Raw genomic sequence first — 20365 nt, forward strand, 5'->3', positions numbered from 1 at the left:
CTCAGGCTGGCCAAGCTGTTCAGAGCAAATGAGCTCCAACAGTGACCTTCTGGAAGATTTACAGAAGGGAAGAGCAGAGTCAGACTTTTGTCTGGGTACTGCTATTCAACTCTCAGACACCTTCTAATACTTATTTCCCTATCTGGCCCTTAGCAACAACTTTTTGATCACATTGCCAAAAAGAAAACTGGTGCAGCAATGACAAAGGCTGATTTTCAGTGGCACTGCAGTGATCTGGGTAGTTTTCTTCTATCAAGCCTTTCACATTTAGTAGATACCATCAAGGTTAATGCTTCTTTTGGTGTCACTCTGTCACTTTGCTAATGCTGTTTCTTTTTTCCAACATTTTTCCCTTTTTAACTTTAAAGAGAAGAAAAATACAGAACAGGTTCACATTCATCAGAAAATCATTGTCTTTCTCCTGCACCCTCCCTGCCGTGGCCAAGGTGACCCTACTGCTATTGCTGTTGGCATCCTGTGAGGCAAGTCAGAGCCAAGGAAGAGGTGCTCTCCTACTGCTGGCAGTCTCATCATGTGGCACAAGGCTTAAAAACAGGACACAGTTCAATCATCTTTTTCAGGTGTGTCTTCTCACGGAATTCCTTTGCAGCAAGGTAATAAAAGATGGCATCCAGGCAGCAGTTGAGGTTGGCTATTATCATTGACACCTGAATGAAGAAGCTGATGGTTTGTTTCAGACTGCAGTCCACTATCACGTGCTGTCTTACCAGGTACTGCAGGCAGATTGCAAGGTGGACAGGTGTGAAGCACACCAAAAACACCACCAGGTTGATGATAATGACTCGTAAGGAGCCATTGCTTTCTACCTTCTTTTTAGCTTGACTTTTGTAATTCAGAAGAATCCAGATGTTTTGGGCAGAGCAGAAAACAATCACTGCAAGTGGGATCAGAAATCCAAAGATTTCTACAGAAACAATGAGGGGGGTGCTCCACGCCTGTTCTGACATGTTGTGAAAGCACTTAAAATTATCTTCCTCATGAAACACATACATTGGGGTGCTGCAAAGCCAGGCTACTGCCCAGATGAAGCAGCAAATCAAGATAGCCCATTTGGGGGATTGGTTAGCTCGACCTTCAAATGGGTGCCTTATGCAGATATATCTGTCGACAGTAATGCAGACGATGATGAAGATACTACCATACATGTTGACAAAATACAGAGACTCTATGAATGAGCACAGGAGTCTGGGTGCTTTCTTGATAGAGTAGTACAGCTTGAGTGGGAGCGAGAGAAGCAGCAAGACATCTGCAAGTGCGAGATTGATCATGTACACTGAAGTTTTGGTTTGCTTCTTCCAAAAACAGCAGAACACCGATAGAGCCATGGCATTGAGAACCAGCCCGAGAATGAAGGTAGGGATGGAGATCCCCAGCAGCAGGGTCTTTGCTAATCTGTCGATGTCTGCAAAGTTGCATTCCCCGCTGCTGTTGGACGTTTCTCCCCTAAAACAACAGAGAAAACAGGCTGGAAATGTGTAAGGCTCTCAGTGAAAGCCTTGCTGTATCAGTGTGAGATACTTTTCAAACACAGCTCTGGGATTTTTTTGTTTTGAGCTAGATGCTTGTCTTTGGTGATTACTGAAAGCAAATCCTTATTTCAAGCACAGAGCTTTCTATTTCTGATTTGAGTGCTTGATCTGTTATAAAGGAGCCTGATTCTCGACACCAGGTAGTCAGCATCCACTGACTATCACACCCTTTAAAATAATCCCATTCAGATATTGAAGAGACTGACTTATTCAAACATACGCTTTCAAAACTCTGAAGTGTACTTGCCATCTCTAGTAACTTGTACATTTGTTGAAACTTCCATAACACTTCTGTTCCTTTTCCTCATGAAATTATTGTTCCATATTAAGGTGGGTCAAACTAATAGCTAGGTTTTTATTCTTATACCCATGATTCCCTATGTATCAGTAGTTCTTGCTGATGTCTTTTTACTACACCTGCATTTATATGGGTATTATAATTTCATATAGTGCTTCTATCTGATGCAGTTTTTTAGAAGGTAAGCTTAAGAAGATTGATATTTTATGCAGATATAAACTGAGTAAACATGTTTTCTAGCTTGTGCTTAACTTCAAGCATTAGATAAGTTTTGGATTTGCAAGTACTTTAACTGGTTATTTTAGATAATCTGGCAAAGATTAGCAAATAGCGGTTGGAACTAGATGATTTTATGGTCCTTTCCAACCCTAACTATTCTATGATCTTCATAATATTGTTCTTTAAAAAAGTATGATTCGTAGGGAATAAGTGTTACCACCAGTCTTAAAAACATATGTATGCTCTAACAAACTATGCCTTAAAAGTGCTTTTTGATAACATCCTTTAATCAAAATCACAAAAAATCCTAATGAAGGAGAAGATATTGGTAGATAAAATTCCCAGTTCAACTCAGCTAAACAAATAATTCAGAAGATATTTTATGAGTAAGTTAAGACATTTTAAGAACAATCAGATCAAGAGGGGAATCTCTGCTTTGGAGGACAAAAAGTGACAGGTCATTCATAAGCACTACCAAATGGAGCTGAACTTTGCTGAAGAAACAATTTGTTTAGATGGCTAAAATAAAATATAAAATAAAAAGAGAGAAACATGGAGAACAAGTAGATCTGCTAAATATTAACTGAGAAAATGGGCTTGGGTTTTGCCAAATCTTACACCTCTGCTTTTCAGAGGGATGCTGATATTGTGCTGGAGGTCAGAGGTGGGTTGACTTAGAGGAATTGTGAGTGAAAATGGAAATAACTGTATCTGAACTCAGAAGGAACTCAGAGCTTAACATGTTCATATGAGTGAAAACAGTTTATTTCTAGCTCAGACTATGAAAAGAAGAGGCACATAAAGCTTGAAGGCCCAACCTATTAATTGCTATGAAGTGTATATGTTATTAGTGGATCTAGAAAAGGATTAATCTAGTTTATCTGTTGAAAGAAAGTATGGCATAGAATCACAGAATGGTTTGGGCTGAAAGGACCTTAAAGCTCATCCAGTCCCAACCCCTGCCATAGCCAGGGACACCTTTCACTAGAGCAGGCTGCTCCAAGCCCTGTCCAAGCTGGCGTTGAATGCTGCCAGGTATGGGGCAGCCAGAACTTCTCTGGGCACCCTGTGCCAGTGCCTCAGCACCCTCACTGTAAAGAATTAATCAAATGTGATTAAAGCAATTCTGTAACTGTTGAGTAAAATCTTCTTAGAGATTTTTAAGGAAAACTGTTCAATAATGGTTTGACACCTCCTGTCAGACCATTATCTTCTTTGAAGTGTCTGCTTTTTCAGATAAGGGTAAGGCTGAAGATTGAAGGCACCTGCATTTCAGTGAAGCATACTAGTTTCACTAGCATGCTAGTGAAGCACTAGGAAAACCGGATGTCAGAACAGGGGCTATTAAGTAGGTGAGCAAATGGTTGCAAGAAAGCTAATGAGGACCACAAACAGGCTGGATGCAGGCTACTAGAGGGATGCACAAATTCACTGAGACATCTCCTTGGCAGCTTTTCCTTCAGTGACCGCACTATAGGAGAAAGCATGACATGCTGCTGGTCAGGGGCAGATCCAACTGCAGTTTCCAGACAGCTGGACCGAGCCACATGAGTTGGACTTGTGCAGCTTTGTGAACTTGGGAAATAGGAAAGAGAAACCCGATTGTTATCAGTGAAAGGAGAACAAAAAGAAAACTTTGATTTATTAGTCAATCTGAGATTGAGTCAATCCCTTTGAGCGAGAAGCATGTGGCAGCTGCTTAGAAAACCATGTGATTGTGGTACATGAGAGGTGAGATAATTTCACTAAATGTGGAGATGCACTGAGGCCATGTGTTCAAGGGGTTATTGTAGGCAGATGCTGCTGTCACCTGAGGGCAGGACAGGTAATAGGAAATAGAGGAAGTAGGAGTGCTGTCCTGTTGTGTGTTGTGTCTTCTGTGACCAAGAACATCCTTTCAGCTGGGGAAAAAATCAGATGACATGAAGTATTTTAGAGGTGTGACACCTGTTAATCCAGCACTTTGTATTTTAAATGTATCAGAAAATGGCTTGTGATGTCTCATAAAAGTCCAAGTTTAGATTCTACTTTTATCAGGTTTCTGTCTTCACTGAATGCTTTTTCTTTAAAATTCATTAGTACCAAATAACGTACAGTATTACCCCTGCAAATTGTTCATGTTAAGAAAACGTTAGCCAGTCTCTAAACTGGTAATTTCCAGTACTCTAACAGAGTGCCTCATTCTCAAAAACTTGACATTTTTCATCATTTTACCCTCTTCAAATTTAAATTTCTCATCTTGAGATATCCAAGGGAACTGTTTGTAAACAGTCCGCACTCAGTAATATGTTTGCTCAAAATTATTCAAGATGCATTTTCATTGACAAATTACCTTGCAGTCATTTCCGAAGCACCACCTTTACTCCATTGTCCAAATTACTAATACTGATGGTATCCAACCTGCGAGATACTGAATTGTACCAAACACATCTTTCCTGTATGGTAAACACCGATTATATCTCAGTTGATAGTCATTAAGTATATGGAAGTTTCATATCTATCATGTTTCCTTTGTCTGCTTATGAGAATTTCTTTAGAGATAGTGTTTGAAATCTTCTTTCCCCCTCCTTCACTCTGTCCCTGACTGCTGTCTACTTTTCACAGCAGAAAGTCGAATTACTTCTATTTTAATCATTCTTAGATGAATCTGTGCACATTGTTACTTACCCCTGCATTGTCTTCTGGGTGCTTGCAAACAGATTCTTCAGTGGGTGATTCCAATAGTTACCCAAATGCTGAAGCCAGGCTTAGTGGTCTCCTCCTTTTCCACTTTTTAAGAGACAGGCACCAGGTTTTCTCTTTTCTAGTCTTCTGAAGAAAATTCCTCCATCTTGCAGGGGTTTCTTGAAGGAATTGCCTGCAGCTCTAGGATTGTTTCAGACAACTAGAAGCCAAATGTAAGAGCCTGTAATTAATTCAAGGAGTTTTTCTTCTCTGGTCCAGACCCTGTGTCATCACTGGTCCATTTGTTCTTGATTTTTCCTGTTGAGTGAGGTTTTTCCACTTCCTACGGACTAGTCAAAAGCTAACTGGGTTTACCAATAGCAGGAGTTAGTGGTTAAGCTAGCAGCAAATGTGTACTGACATAGGAAATGGCACAGCAAGGTTTTACAGAATTTGCTTTGCTAGGGTTTTTTGCAGCACAGCATGCTGTGAATGGTTTCCTCCTTGTAGCTCGGATCTGAGTTCATCTGGCACTAGCTGGGATTCGCACAAGTCTGCATCTTAGCACAGACTAGTGACGACAGATTAAGGATATTCTTATCCATGAATACTTCATTAGCAGGAACATTCTCTGCATAAAATCTGTAACTGGCTGTAAGTGTAGTTGTAGCTTTAATAGTAAGGAAATGATAATCAGATGACAGAACACAGCAAGCCAATGATTTTTAATCTAGCTATACTGCAAAAGAGGAATGAGGAATATTCAAATCACTGCTTCAGCAAGGAATTTTACAGCATTTACCATGATCACCCTCCTAATCAACACAAAACAAATAATGTTACTGCTGCAAAGCAGACTTTGTTGATACTAATTTGCTAGAAGACTATTCATGTTATAGATAAATTATTCATTTGTGAACGCACAGGAGAAGAGTAAAATGGCTTAGTGCAATGCAGAGCAGTAAGTCCTGCCGAATCTGCCATATATTTCTTCTGTGGGTGGATAATTTCTTATAATTTTATTCTAAGTATTTTGATTACAACAGAATATATCTATGCTTATCACTAGAGCAGACCTCTTTTTTTTTCAAGCTCTATGCTAAGCAACACTACATTTTTGATCTTTATCAAACTAGCTTAAAAATACTGCTTTGCAATCAATGCTGCTATTATTTGGGGAAAAAAGTTATTAGTTAAAATAGGAATTACTTTACCTGAACCCAGCAAGCAGATCAGCAGCGTTGCTTTGGTCCCAGTTGTTCTATAGAGCATGACAGGATTTGCTTATAGACCATACCCTACCAGTGCTCTTAGTAAATGGCATAACCACATCCTCCTTATCTTTTTTTGTTGGTTTTTTGTTTTGTTTTTCCTTCCTATTTCAAAACACATTTTTTGTTTCTTTATATAGACAACTGAAGGTGAAAGAGTGCAAAGACCTGAATCCTCAGCTGTTTCCAGTCAGTAGTCAGTATAGGGCAAGCAGTGATTTGTCTCTGAAGCCAGTTGGCTTTGGACTGGACATTACCTTGTGTGAAGGAGCTGAGAGTTTCTATGGTGATGTGGTGGCTACCTCCAAATGCCCAGTTATTCCTTGAGCTGGAGGAGAGATGAGGATGTGGCAAGTTGTAGGAGAGGCTGTCATAGAAATAGGGTTTCCCCCCACTTTCTGCTCAGTTTGCATATTGGAGATCAGTAGTTCAGCACTCAGATGCTTTTGAAAGATACAGCTACTTATATGCATGCAGCTGTTGAACTATTTAAAGGGCATGTGCCAGTTTTCGCCAGTTGAGGTGGTTGATTCATAACTGCAAGTCAGCAAACAAATGTTTATTGGTGAGAGGAGTGAGATATACAGAACACTAAACTAGTGCCTTGTATGCGAGTCATGCAGTAGCCAAGACACATTTTCAAGGTTTTTCCATTAACAGCACTTTCCTGACTGGAGTCTGAAGGTCTTCATCTGCCCTGGGAGGTGTCATGCAATGCACACCTTTCACAAAGGTAATGGTGCTTGCAAAGAGTAAACAGCAGGAATATGAGGGCACTCATCCACTGCTGTATTCAGGAGAGAGCAGGCAAGGGTGGGACACAGCAAAGCACCCAAAGCTGCTGGTCTCCTCAGGTCCTGGCCAGCTGTGGCTTGGCTGGGACTGGCATTAAATGATGTTCCTGGTTACATAAAGTGACATCTTTTACTGGGAAAAAAGTTAATTGCTGTTTGATGACAATGTGACATTCTCATACATAAGAATTTCATCTCCAAGCAACACAACTGGCAGGAGAATCAAACCCCAAGTAGCTCATCTGTGTGTATCATATGGGCACTTCATACAAATGAGTGCAAATAGTCTCTCTGGAACCTTTCATGTTGAAGTGTGAAACTTGCTTGTTTAGGGCTGAGACAAGCTCTTCTAACTTGTGGGCTGCTCTTTCACCTTACCCACTGCAACCCTTTGCTGTGGCTGTAACTACAGGGTGAGGGAGGCTCTAAGTGACATTTTAGAAGTTACCACCTGGCTTTGGAGGCACTTCGGTCTTTCTGGGGAAATCACTAGAATCATGGACAGGTTTGGGTTGGAAAGGACCTTAAGATCCTCTAGTTCCAACCCTCTGCCATGGGAAGGGGCAGGTTACACTCCTTGCAGAAAAAGCAGCACCAGCATTTGTATTCCAGGGCTTGGAGAAAAAAATACACACTAATCTCTTAATGCATTTTATATTTCCTGTCTCTGAGATCTGAAGAAGTAAAAAAAAAAAAAAGAAAAAGCAGAACCTTTGGAAGCAGTTCATGTAGGAGAAGAAACGAAGGCAGCCTGATTCATATCATTTGGGAAATGTGTTATGGAACTGTGAGGTTTCAAGAGCTTTTCAGCTTCTGTCTTCTCAGAGCTGTGGGCTTGTTACAAGTCTCAGTAACAGACTGAAATGAATCTGGGGTCACAAAAAGAAATCTAAGAGTGCAACTAAATATTAGGATAAAATAAATACACTACAATTACGTGTGACCTCTGAATGAGTGATTTTGTGTGCTTTTGCAGCTGAAGAGGGCCTTTTGCAGGTTGGATTCTCTGGTTTAACTAGGACAACTTTTATCTAGAGTCCTTTGTGATGGCAGTGTCTGTCACCCAGCATTGCTGCTCTCTAAACACTGAATTCCAGAGACCCAGGCACCTGCGTGGCTCTGAGGTTTTCAATGGGGAGGAGGGCTTTGTTTGGTTTAGTTTAATTCTTTTCTTATTTAATTAACACTAAAATGTGCCGTGGTTCTTGTTTGTTTGCTTGTTGTGGTGGGGGGTGGGGGTGGGGAGGGGAGGGAGGGTGTGTTTTAGAGCTTGGTGAGCTTTCTCCATTTTTTACCCCCTAGGTGCAATAATTGCTGCTCATGCTAGGTCAGGCAACAGCAGCCAGCATTTGTCATTCTCAAGGAATCAAAATCTCTTTCGGAGGAAATGTTCATACAGTACAAAACCACATTCATTTGCATTACAGAATCATGAATTCTGCTGTTCTCTTTTTAGTGGAAAATATATTAAAGCAGCATTGCAGTTCAGCTTTCACAAATGTCTAGAGTATGTGTTTGCTAGAATGGAATACTTAATGGCCAGAAAGGAATAAGTCACATCTTCGATCTAGAATTAAGATACTCAAATGCAAATTAATCTAATTTCAAAGGTGGGGTCCAGTGTGTTTCTGTGCCATTCTGAAGGCATGTCTGACTTGTTCTTGCAGACAGCTATAAAATATCATCTCTGGTAACAGAACTTTATCAACCAGAGCAAAAAGAGTCAGGAAAAAGACATTGCTCAGTAGAGTGAGTGAAAAACTGAATGTCTTTGTCCTTGCAAAAAAGGGCTTGATGCAGTGGGGAAATAGAAGTCTTATCAGCCCAGGCCTAAGCCCAAGTTATCTTCTGTGTTGTGCTGTGGATGGTTTCTGATACTTCTGTGTGTGTTTAAAGGTTTCAAAACCTGGAATGCCAAAGTGAGTTAAGCTAACAAGTTATCTTGTTCCAAGCAGGCTATAACAGCTTGTAACTCCAAAAAGGGCTTCTTAAAAGGACACTAATTTCTCCTTCATCTAAGTCCAGCTAAGCAGCAGCATGCTTCTGGAAAGGAGAACTACACAAAGAGCTTACAAAGGTTTCTCAGGGTTGAATGTTGAGAGAAAAGGAACTGGTGAGCACCCAGTCTCACACTGGATGGTTGAGGGAGCAGAACTGTGGGAGCAATATTTTAAAGTACGGAGTATCTTCAGCTATATCTGATTCAGAAATTCACCAGCAGGACACCAGGCATGCAGGGTGGCATCTCTTTCATAGCTTCAGATACCCACAGTCTGAGCTGAGCTGAAATGATCTAATTCACCATAGTTCAGTTGGGTCTTTCAAAGACAAAAAGACTGGTTAGATATGGCCAGAGTCAGTCAGGTGCCAGTGAGGACATGTGTTTGATGGCCAGTCCATCCGTCCTCCAAGGCAGGGACAGAGCAGCTTGCATCTGGCCAAATGCAATTCTGGTCATGGCTGTACCAATGGACTATAACTTTTCCTGGGTATTTGTAGGAAGGAGCAGCCAGCCAAGCTGTGAGCCCAGCTCTAGTGAGACTGTGTAAGAATAGACACAGAGCTTCCTGCACAAATGTACTTTGCAGCCCTCTCCACAGAATTCACCATCACACCCCACCTGTGCCAGACTTTATGGTTGCTCAGCCACAGGCATTGCCATCCACCAAGATGCATGTGATTCTTATAGGTGTTTCTAGGGGATGTCTACAGACTGTATCTTTTGAGGAGCCAGCTGGGAAGGAAGAAATGCAAGGCTGCTGTGTTGATTTCCTAGAACAGAGAAAAGCTTTTGTTTAATGAAGAGTCCATGCTCACTGAGTGTGGCACGACCAAGGAAATGGTAGGTGTGCACAAAACTAAGGTTTTGAACAAAACCATCAGCTAATCTCACAATTATCCAGTAAAAGGAACTAACACTTAGCAGCAGTGTGGATACAAACCTGTGACCTGAGCAGTATGTGGCAAACGCACACTATTTATGCTGGCACAGGCAGTGATCAGATCAGAGAGAATCACATTATGCTCGCCTATCTACACCACATAACATAATACTCTGATAAATGGTTTATCTGGATTTATTTTTTTCCATTGAAAAATGTTTTTTTCTCAGCCTTTGCATTGCACTTGGTGATGAAACACCTAGTGAAAACTACTTTCTGTGCAATTTTATGATACGAGTATGAAGTGAGCACTGTTGACTGGACCTTCACCATCTTCCATCTGGACTGATGGACATCAAAAACCATCACTACAGCCTTGTGCAGAGGGATACCAGTGCACTGTACACTTGTGCCTTGCACAGTCATTCCTATACCTTCACACAGATGGCCCTGTACAAAGAGGTAGGAGCTGCTCCATCTGCAGGGTTTAGGCACCCTCAGTGCCACAACTTTCTGATAGACCCATCTCTGTCGAATGGCTTGGACTGATGAAAAGCTGACTTGTGTGGAAACCGCATTTTTTTTTCCATTTCTTTTTATTTTTCCTCATCCATCTCTCCTCAGTGTAGAAACTAGTGTTTCTGGAAAGGAAGCCCTACACACTCAAGCCTATAGCTGTGATGGGTCAGAGTTGAATGAGGATCACAGACTGGCCTAGAAGTAACACTTTCCAGATCTGAGATGTGCCCTGTTCCATTAATGCACGTCGTATTTGCACTCATGGGTCTTTCCCATTTTAACTTATGTTTTCCCAAGTTGCCACTTTTTTTGTTGTTTTCAGACTGGTGTGTATCCAGTTGTGCATTAATAAGACCTTTCTCAAAGGGCTGGAAGTTGGCCTCTCACAGTATGGCCAAATGAATGCTGCTGTCTCAGGGACAAGGCTATTTGAGAATCAGCTGGGCACTGTTTCTCATACTGGTATAGTCTCACCTGGACAGTGGCAGTCAGCATGCCTGTGGCTCTGGTGTCTGCTTAGCTTCTTTTCTCTTGAGGTTTCTGCAGGCTATAGCACAGATTGCTCCATCACAGCCCAACTGTACTGGCAGAGTGCACTTGTCAGTGCAGACTCTCCAGCCTGTATCCCTTCATCTTGGCACTTAAATCTGAAGTATGAGAATTGCTGTCAACCTTGCTGCTGCCTGTCTCCTAACAGATCCCAGGGCATCAAGGTCCCAGTTTGACTCACTGAGTGACTTAACATGGAGATGTGGCAAGTGCTGCTGAGAAGCGCTCAGGAAGAGCCAGTCAGACAGAAGAAAAAAGGAAAAATAGCAAGAAAAGAAAGGAAATTTCAGAAAATGTTTACACTGATCGCTGCATTTACTTCCGAGTCACAGTTTAGACTCCTTGCCAGAGCTAGTAGAGGAAAAGCTGCCCGACAGTGCCACCTTGGGGTAGTTTATGAGTCGGACAAGGGGCATCAAGGTGGAACTTGACTTTTCCCTTAAGCGGTGCTCGCTCTCCTCATATATGTGTGTGTGTGTGTGTGTGTGTGTATAAAAGTGTGTGTATATTTGTATGTTCATCAACATAATAATGACTTTTTAACAGTCATTACACTGTACACATGGGTTGCATGCACACTTAACTTTATGAACTTTATTTTGTTGTCATCTCTCCTAATCAGTCCTGGTCAGCCACCTTTTATTTCAGTAAGATAGTCTCTGAGAGAGAGAGCTCTGGTTTACGCTGCTGAAAAAAAATGTCTCTTTGTGAAAACATGCCTTTGTTTATCTTGGAAAGAGCAACTGAGTAAATCTGCTTGTTTATTCCAGTGTAGAACGGGTCTCTGCCTTGAAAAGAATTGGTCACCTTTGAACCAAGTGTCTGAAAAGGATAGTAATGGAGCTGTAAGTTCAATCAGGTATAGCTTGTTTTCTCTGTGCATGTAGGTTATCTGCCGTTGCTGTCAGTATATGGTTAGTATTTAGAATGTAACTGGTGGATCTGGCAAGTTGAATACGAGCCATAAGTGTGCCCTGTCAGCTGGAAAGGGTGCTAGGCCATCTAGTCTAGACTGTGCTTTTGCCAAGCAAGTTTAGACCAGATGATCCTTGAGGTCCACTCCAACCTGGTATTCTATGATCGATCCTGGTCTCAGGATCTTCGATGCTGTGGAAAGTGGGGATGCTGCAGCTGGCTCCCAAGAGGAAAAGGCATTCTAGATTGTTTCACAGAGAGTGGGAATTCATCCTCCTGGGTGTGCAGAGAGGCTGTGATGTCTGAGCCTAACAGTGACTAGATATTTGATTCCTACTGATGTGTAATGTTAGTCTAGGTGAGTTGATATGGTTGTCTTTGTTCTGGCTGCCTGCCATAGCCAAGTGTCTTTACACAAAAGTTAGAGTGAATGAATGGCATTGGAAATAAAACTTACTTCATTTGAGTATAATCATGCCACTTACAGTGATAAACTCCTAGCTTCCCACTTCAAACCAAATGCTTGAGGTTGATCTGAAATGCTGAAAAGGTCCCTTGACTTCAGTACAGGTGCATTCCTATAAACAGCCTCTATAGAAAAGCCTCAGAACATCAAAGGGATCAAGAAAGCAACTTGCAGGAAAGTGAAGAAACTCAAACAGATTAAAACCTCTCAAATTAACCTTACCAGGTTACTGAAACACTCTCCTGAGATGACAACTTTTGAATTTATGTGGACACCACCTCTGAATAAAGCCCATTTCTTCCTGTGTTAGGTGGGAAGCGTGACTACTAAGACCAAGATAGTTGTACAGGGATTGTACTGATGTGGCTGAGAAACTTGTAATGGTAGCTTATCATATAGGAATTGAATGGTATCATTGCTTTGAAGCCTTGTGCTGCTGGACTCCTAAGGATTACCTTACATGCTTGCACCAAGCGTGACCTATTTTGGTCTTTGCAAAAAGAGGCTGTAAATGTGATGCTATGCTTAACAGTTTTTAAGCCCGAGTAAAATATTTCTTTGCCAATCATTTCACTGAGCCTAAACCTCTGGTTGGAATTGTTCTGGAACACCCAGATAAACAATGGCAATAGGCTAGATGTGCAGATATTTCTTCAGTTGCAACTGAAATCTGCAGCAATCCTCTAATGGCAAGTCTTTACCCCCCACCCTGAGGGTCATCTCCCAACTTGAAAAAGCAAAGCTTCCCTAGAGATGCTTTCAGCTAGTGGGGGAGTTGGAGCTTGTCAAGGTCTGGTCACAATTCAGGTCTTTGCCACTCTATGGTGGGGGTCTTTCCAGTCAGACCCGCTGCTCCTATGGGATGAATCTGCAGCCTGCAGTGCTGCCAGAGAAACTCAATTGAGGGAACTCCAGAGCTCTGCTCTGGGCCACGCTGGGAGAAGGTTCAGGGCCTCTTCTGGTGCTGAGCAGCAGAGGGAAGTTTTGGCCTGAGGGATGTGTTAGTCAGTCACTAGTTAAACATAAAGACAGTTTGGCCATCACTTTAGCTCTGACAGAGGTATCCTGGCGCCACCTGATGGATTCCAGGCTCTGACATTATGTTGCATCTCGTTCATGCATGTTGTTCCTCACTGTTTAACAACAAGGTCTTAAACTGAGGTTAATTTAAAACCAGACCCTGTGGTCTCTCAGCTTTGGTATTCTGAAGCGCTGCAGCAGTACTGCTTGTGTTTTCATCACTTGTGGCTTGTAGAGGTGCAGCGTTGTGTCTCTCTGATACCAGGCAGAGGTGGGTAGAAGCACCTAGCTTTTGCAGCCATTGGGAAGGGGCTTTACCTTCATACTGTGTTTCATAGATCTCTGACAATTGACAGTCAAGAAATTGATGCTTAAAACAGAGTTCTTACACGAGAAAGCAGTAGTGTTTCCAGATTTTTGTGTAGGCTGTCTACTAATAAGGACTAGAGTAATTCACTGTGGTATAAAGAAAATGGCTGTAGTTTATGATTGGGTGAACATACTCTTTTAGATTTACATTTCCCTGTATTAAGTGTTATGAAAAGCGTCTTTCTGTTTGCAGTCTCCTAAACTAAGACAGTCTATTTACAACATGACAGTTGTTGCAGTAATGAGAGTCTAGGAGATGGTGGAAGTGAAATTTAGTATTTAAAATATTGTTAAAAAAGTTGGATAAATGATTTAGAAAAGAAAGAATTCAGCAAGGCATAAGAGGCATAAAGATATATGCAAAGTTTTGTACATACATAGGGATAGCTGTGAACACAAATGTGAGATATGGGTGAGCTTGATGTGCTGCAGTTGTGAAGGGGATCTGGGCTTACAGTAGGTTGCAAATGCAGTATGACTGGAAATGAAATGGAAGATGTAGAAAAAAGTGAACATGATTAAGGGATAGGCAATTGTTTAAGGCTTTAGAAGAACTATATTCAGTCTTAGGTGCCTTTTTTAAGAATTAAAGAAAGAAGGAAAAACACCCAAACCAGCTCAACCCAAGAGAGAACTTAGAAAGCAGGAGCAAACAGTGAGTTACATTTGAAGCACAGATGTAGCTGGGTATATTTAGAGCATAAATGTTGAAGTGTGGAGGACATAAATAGGTCTTAAAATACATAGACAGTAGCTATGAAGGAGAAGGGAGTAAATAGTTTGCTATATCCACTGCAGATGGGAAAGAAATAATGGATTTGGACTGGATTACTTTTGAAGGTCCTTTCCAACCCAGACTATTTTATCACTCTATGATTTAGACTGCAGTTGGAAACTCTGTTTGGAGATGAAAAACAAACCCTTCTAATGCTGAAGATAAATGACCTTGTCACCTTAATAACACCTTGCTGTGAGATGTTATTAAAAGCAGGTTAAACAAAATTCTGCTGGCTATAACATACAAATACATGAGCTTTCATTAGTTGGTCTCTTCCTGCCTTTTTTTTTTTTGCAAACTGTGCTTTCACATGCAAAAGATTGAAAAGAATTAGAGATAATGTGACAGGAACATGTATGTTAGCATTGAGGGGGGGCAGAGAAGAGCCAAACTGACTGCACACTCTGAGTACAAATCAGTGCAGTCCTAGAGCAGCAAAAATTCTTACCTTAGTATGAGTCCTCCAGGACCCCTTTCACCAGGCGGTATCACCACCGAGTTTCTTTACTCCCTTCCTAATTGAGCCCAGGTTTGTTCCCTGATCTCAGCAGTGGCCACAGCTGGTTGAAAGTCAGGAGTTCTCCCATAAATCATTGCACACTATAAAAAGAAACTCGGCAACAGAAAGAAGCAAGAAAAGGTGGCTGGAAGAGAAAAATAGAGTAAAGGGTTTGAAAAATGATGTTGTTTTCTTAAGATGTGTTTTTGCCATCTGTTACCTGTAGGCAAGAATAAGCTTCCCTGAAGCAGTCCTTTCTGGGTTATTGTCTAGAAATTGAGGTAAGGGAGGATGTATCTTATTTTATGCTAAATATTTTAAGGCCTTGCTAAAGAGTATTCTGAATTTCACTGCTAATTCTGGTATTACAAAATATCCATGACCCTGGAGCTTTGTCTAGCAAAAGAAGGTAGGTCATTGTATCTAATGTTGTATCATTTGGCTAAACAATGTCTAAATATTTTAAAGTACGTTATTCTGCTGCCAAAATCATAGTGTTATACAAAGAAAAGGGTAGAGAGGTCATCCAGCTGCAGTTAATGCAGATGACAAACCTGGAGCTTACTACTCATTGTTGACTAGGCCCCTCCCAGTTGTACACAGTTTATTTTATCTAACATGGGAAATAATCTAGTAAACCTGTACAAACAGGATACCTGCTTAACAGTAAAAGAAATGCCATATTTTTACTGCAAAAGAGAATCATGTATGATAAACACTGAGGTTCTGCTCTGAAATTCAATTATGAGAGCTTGCCCCAGTGTGCTCATTTGTGCATTGCAAGTAAATTAACAGTAGTCAGAGCATTACTTGTAAGTGTTGTCCCTTCATCTGGTCTTTCTAGCATTTGAGCAGCATCTTCACTGCACCTTCAGACCTAGGCCACATGAGGGAGTGTTGAGAGGCACAAGAGCTCCTAGGCAAATGTGAGTGGGAGCCAAGTTTAGAGCTGGAGTGAGTACGCAGAGAAAGGTGCAGCAGCAGAGGCTGAATTGGTGCTGGCAGTGTGTGAATCCACACATTACCCCAGCTTACTGCAGTGGCTTCGGCTGAGGAGAGCAGCCAGGGTAAAATATTACCTTCACAGTCTTTATCTCCAGTAACTCCAGCTTTCCTGGTGTCTCTAATAGCCTACACAGCCCACTTGAGTGTTCTTTTTCTGTGTGCAGGATATTTCTCATCACAGACTGAAGCTTTTCCAGAAGTCAAACACATTGGTTTTCCTCTCTTACTCCAACAAAGGGGAAGTGTGTGGCCAGTTGCAATGATAGCACATGGAGAAGTGTTGCCTTCAAACAGGATGAAATGGCTGCATTCTTCCAGGAGGTGGTCTCCAAAAGGAGAATTGCCCCATGAACTGGAGTGCTGCCCCTGCGGTGAGTGCCCGTCCCCAGAGAGGGGTGGGGAGCTGGCAACTAACACCTTCCTGCCTGTGACCAGGGGTGGAGAAATGTCATGATATGAAATGGTTTGGGTTGGAAGGCACCTTAAAGCTCATCCAGTTCCAACCCCCTGCCACGGGCAGGGACACCCTCCACTAGAGCAGGTTGCTCCAAGTCCCGTCCAGCCTGGCCTTGAACACTGCCAGGGGTGGGGCAAGCACAGCTTCTCTGGGCACCCTGTGCCAGCATCTCAGCACCCTCACAGGGAAGAATTTCTTCCTAATGTCTCATCTCTATGTCCCCTCTGTCAGGTTAAAGCCATTCCCCCTTGTCCTGTCCCTACAGGCCCTTGTCCAAAGCCCCTCTCCAGGTTTCCTGTAGCCCCTTTAGGCACTGGAGCTGCTCTAAGTTCTCCCCTTAAGGACCCTTCTCTTCTCCAGGCTGCCCCAGCCCAGTTCTCTCAGCCTGGCTCCAGAGCAGAGCTGCTCCAGCCCTTGCAGCATCTCCATGCCTGTGAGAATTGTTCTAATAAGCCCTCTGCAGCTGAATGGGAATTCCACTGAAAAAAGACATTTCTTGTTTAAGGTCAGTCCCTGCTTCCCATCCCAAGTCCATGGAAGTGAACAGAGTGAGAAAGTGAGGGATAATGGCATTTCAGAGGAGCTTAATACATTTCAAATGTGTCAAAACTGACACTCATGGACGGTTTGTCTCACAACTGTGTTTCTTTCTTTCCTCCCTCCCTCCCTTTCATTTAACCCCAATTTGTGTTTCCTTTGTCCTACAAATCCCCCTTGTTTGCCTTCGAGGTGAGCTGAGGTCTGGTTTTCCTCTAGTGGTTTGACACTTTCTGTGCACCCCTGAAGCAAGAGCAGAGCTCAGGCCTTTTGGAGTTCCAGAGCAATCTTTAGCTTTTGGCAGCTCTAGGTGGGTGCAGAGGTTTTCCATTCAGAGCAGTATCCAGCTCAGGATTTATCAGGAGGGTGCTGGCTGTGTTGGCTCCTGTTGCTCTGCCTGGTGCCATGCTGCACCAAGCTCTGGCAGGTACAGGGATGTGCTGACTGCACTGTGTACAGCTGGATGTTGATAGTGTGGTTAGATATTGAATTCTTTTAAGTAATTATATGGGTATAAAAATGGTTCTGTGTGCTCATGGAAAGCAGAAAAGCCCCAGATGTGCCATATTACATGAAGGAGCAATCTCTGGTTTAGGAGGTTCGTAAACTACAGGCTGCAGTAACCTGGGCTTCCAACCTGCCACAGCAAAGACGGTCTTCCAGATTTGTGGAATAGTTCCAGGGTCCTGCAGCTCCAACCTTCCCAGGGCTCAGATGCTATAGATAGACAGCACTGTGGCTGCAGCAGGGGCTGGAGGGCAGCACGTGGGCTATGCTAGGTTTCTGCTTCCTATTCAGTGTGACTATAACTGGCAAGAACCTGGTGGGAAGTGACCTGTACTGTGGGAGGCTGATTTCCATGCAGGACTCCCTTCCTTATGGGGTGGTAGAGATCGAGAGGTCATGCACTTGTGGTTTTTCTCTGGCTGCCTACAAACTAGAGCTCTGTACTGATAGGGGAGACCAGAGGCTCGCAACAATCACTGATACTGTGACCCCACCTGTTCCTGAGTAGCAATTAGTGGCTTCTGGCCAGCCACCCCCCAGTTTCTATACTGAGCATGATGTTCTGTGGTATGGAATATCCTTGTGCCTGGTTTGTGTCAGGTATCCTGTCTCTGCCGCTCCTCGCTGGCAGAGCCTGAGACTGAAAAGTCCTTGGCTTAGAGTATGCAATACTGAGCAACAACTAAACATCTGTGTGTTATCAGCATTATTGCCAGAGTAAAGCCAAAACATAGCACTGCACCAGCTACTAGGAAGAAAATAAACTCTATCCCAGCTGAAACCAGGACCAAGAGTGTTTGCATTTATTGAGGAAGAGGAAACTGTTGAAACACAGCAGTGGAAATAAATCAGCCTGGGGTTTTCTGGCAAAAAATAGAACCAATGTCAATTAATAAACAAAGAGAAATGTGCTGGGTTTCATGACTGGTTTCAGTATCATCACTTCAAATCTGCCTCACAACGATCATGTAGATAAATTGTCAGCAGCAGCACAGTCTGAACCTGGGTGTGCCTTTAAGCGCAAAGTCTGGGAAACTCCTTTTCGAAGCAGAGTGCTTTTCCTGACATGCTGTCATCGCCATGGGAGGCCTTTTCTCTCCTTGTTTGCTAACTTTATTTTACTTTCTGAAAGCCAGTGGGGTGCTGCCTGGTTAGAGTCCCTGTCCCGGCCAGGAGGTGGTGGGATTCATTTCCCTTCTGCTGGTGCAAGGCAGCGGGTGTCCAGGGAAGTGGTTGATGGGATGGCTCTGTCCTGGGAACCCCCTGGGCACCTAGATGCAGGTGGGTGCATTGCCTCCATGGGAACTTTTTGGCAGGACCTTCATTTCCTAAATTGCTTTACCTTGTGGGGAGGTTGTTCAAGCATCTGCCTCTACTGAGACCTCCCTGATGTGCCTAAAATAGCTCTGAGGTTCCTTATGTGAGAGATGAGAACAGAACAATCTGACGCACACCTTCCCCTGCCTCTCTCCCATCATGCATACCTGGAGCAGGGCTGTTGTATTTGAACACCCCTGTCTCCAAAGCTGGACCTGCTGCAGACCGCAAGTCCTCCAGGAGGCAGGAGATGCGATCCCCTCTTGCTGCTCTCTGCCTACTGAAAACATCCCCTTCACTTTCCAAAGGGACAAAATTCACAATTTGTATACAGCCAGCTGGTAAAAGAGAAAAATTACAGGTATGTTATTAAAGTCAGATATATTGCACATCTTACTGCACCTTTGTAAGTTTTCAAAGTTCTGTTTTTTTCAGAGCCAAAACAGATGTCAAAACCTATCCCCTCTGTAAAATTGCTAAACCAATTAGTACAGCCATATCACTAGAGGTGAAAACGTGTAAGCACAGTGGCAGAGAGTAAAGCCACTGGTGACAGCATAGGCGGGTGTGCTCTTCCTGAGCCCAGAGCTTGCTCTGACCCCCTGGGTGGCTGGGGGCTGCCTGGCAGTGGGCAGAAGTATGCAGTGTTCATCTTAGCAGAAGACTGTCAGCAGGCAGAAGTGAAACGGGAGTTGTGAAGCTAGTGACGCTGCTGGCAGAGAGCTGCCAGGCTTTCTGACGGACAGGCTTGCAGATGCTGCAGCCTTTTAACAACTTTGAGGATGAGGAGTGCATGATGTCAGATGCTCTCCTGGGCTGGTGCATGCAGTGCTTATCCTTCAAGACTGACTTGGTGGTGTTTCTGAGCCTTCAGAAACTGAGACATACAGAAGTGCTTCTTTCTGAAGCTAGTGCTAGTGAACCACCCTGGTTTTCACTTCCCCAGGAGTGCCCTTTTTTCTCCCTTTAGTGAGGGCACCTTTGATGTATGTCCCAGTTTTCTGGTGAGTGGTTTCACACTTTCCACCCACTGCTGGCATTCAGCTCAACTCTCATTTTGCAGTCAACTGCCCTGGTTCAGTAGTTGGCAGCAGGGTTCATTTAAAGTGTGACAGCAACAGCAAACGGAAAGCCCCAAACAAGAAAGCTGGTGTGAGCAACAACATCAAAGTTAGAGGAGGTTTGGGTGCGAGTCCTGTGCTCTGTGTGTGTGTCCTGCCTGTGCAGCCACCTCTAGTGCACTGCAGCAGCTCTATTTGTGCTTTCAAGTGACCTGTTTGTGTAACAAGTCCATTCAGTGCTTGTGAAGGGTGTCAAACTGCCATCAGTTCATAGACTAAGTATGAATATAATGTAGGAGATGCCAATGCAAGGTGTTTGTGCTGTGTCCTGCAGCTGCTGGGAGGGCAGCGTGGCCTGATGAGGGCAAGATGTGGTCATGCATGATAGGAGATGCCTGCCCTCCTTACAACTGAGCCCTCATCACTTGGAAAGTGTGAGGTTGATGTTGTCCAGACTTGGCTCCTTGGGAATCTGGGAAGTCTGAAAGACAGAGTGTGTGTCCTATTGCAAGAAGGTGAAGTTGCACATACTTGAAAGCTTGGTGGATTGGAACAGGCTGCCCACAGTAGTGGTGGGATCACTGTCCATAGAAGTGTTCAAAACCACGTAGATGATGCGCTTAGTGATAAGGTTTAGTGGTGGACCTGACAGTGCTGATGATGATCTTAAAGGTCTTCTCCAGCCTTG

At 43.2% G+C, this 20365-nt stretch overlaps 1 protein-coding gene across 1 annotated transcript; it reads right to left on the reverse strand.

The window, feature by feature from the left end:
• Window positions 1-530: 530 nt before the first annotated feature.
• On the reverse strand, window positions 531-6079 carry LOC130609772 (G-protein coupled receptor 55-like). The gene is made up of 3 exons (XM_057429076.1): window positions 5946-6079; window positions 4735-4951; window positions 531-1464 (listed from the first exon to the last, which is right to left on the reverse strand). The coding sequence occupies exons 2-3, from the start codon at window positions 4740-4742 to the stop codon at window positions 531-533; spliced, it is 942 nt and encodes a 313-aa protein (XP_057285059.1). The 5' UTR covers window positions 4743-4951; window positions 5946-6079.
• Window positions 6080-20365: the final 14286 nt, after the last annotated feature.

Source organism: Pezoporus wallicus, unplaced genomic scaffold (assembly GCF_028554395.1).
Source record: "Pezoporus wallicus isolate ANWC-B61680 ecotype Strahan unplaced genomic scaffold, APGP_CSIRO_Pwel_v1 contig_593, whole genome shotgun sequence".
NCBI classification, from domain to species: Eukaryota; Metazoa; Chordata; class Aves; order Psittaciformes; family Psittacidae; genus Pezoporus; species Pezoporus wallicus.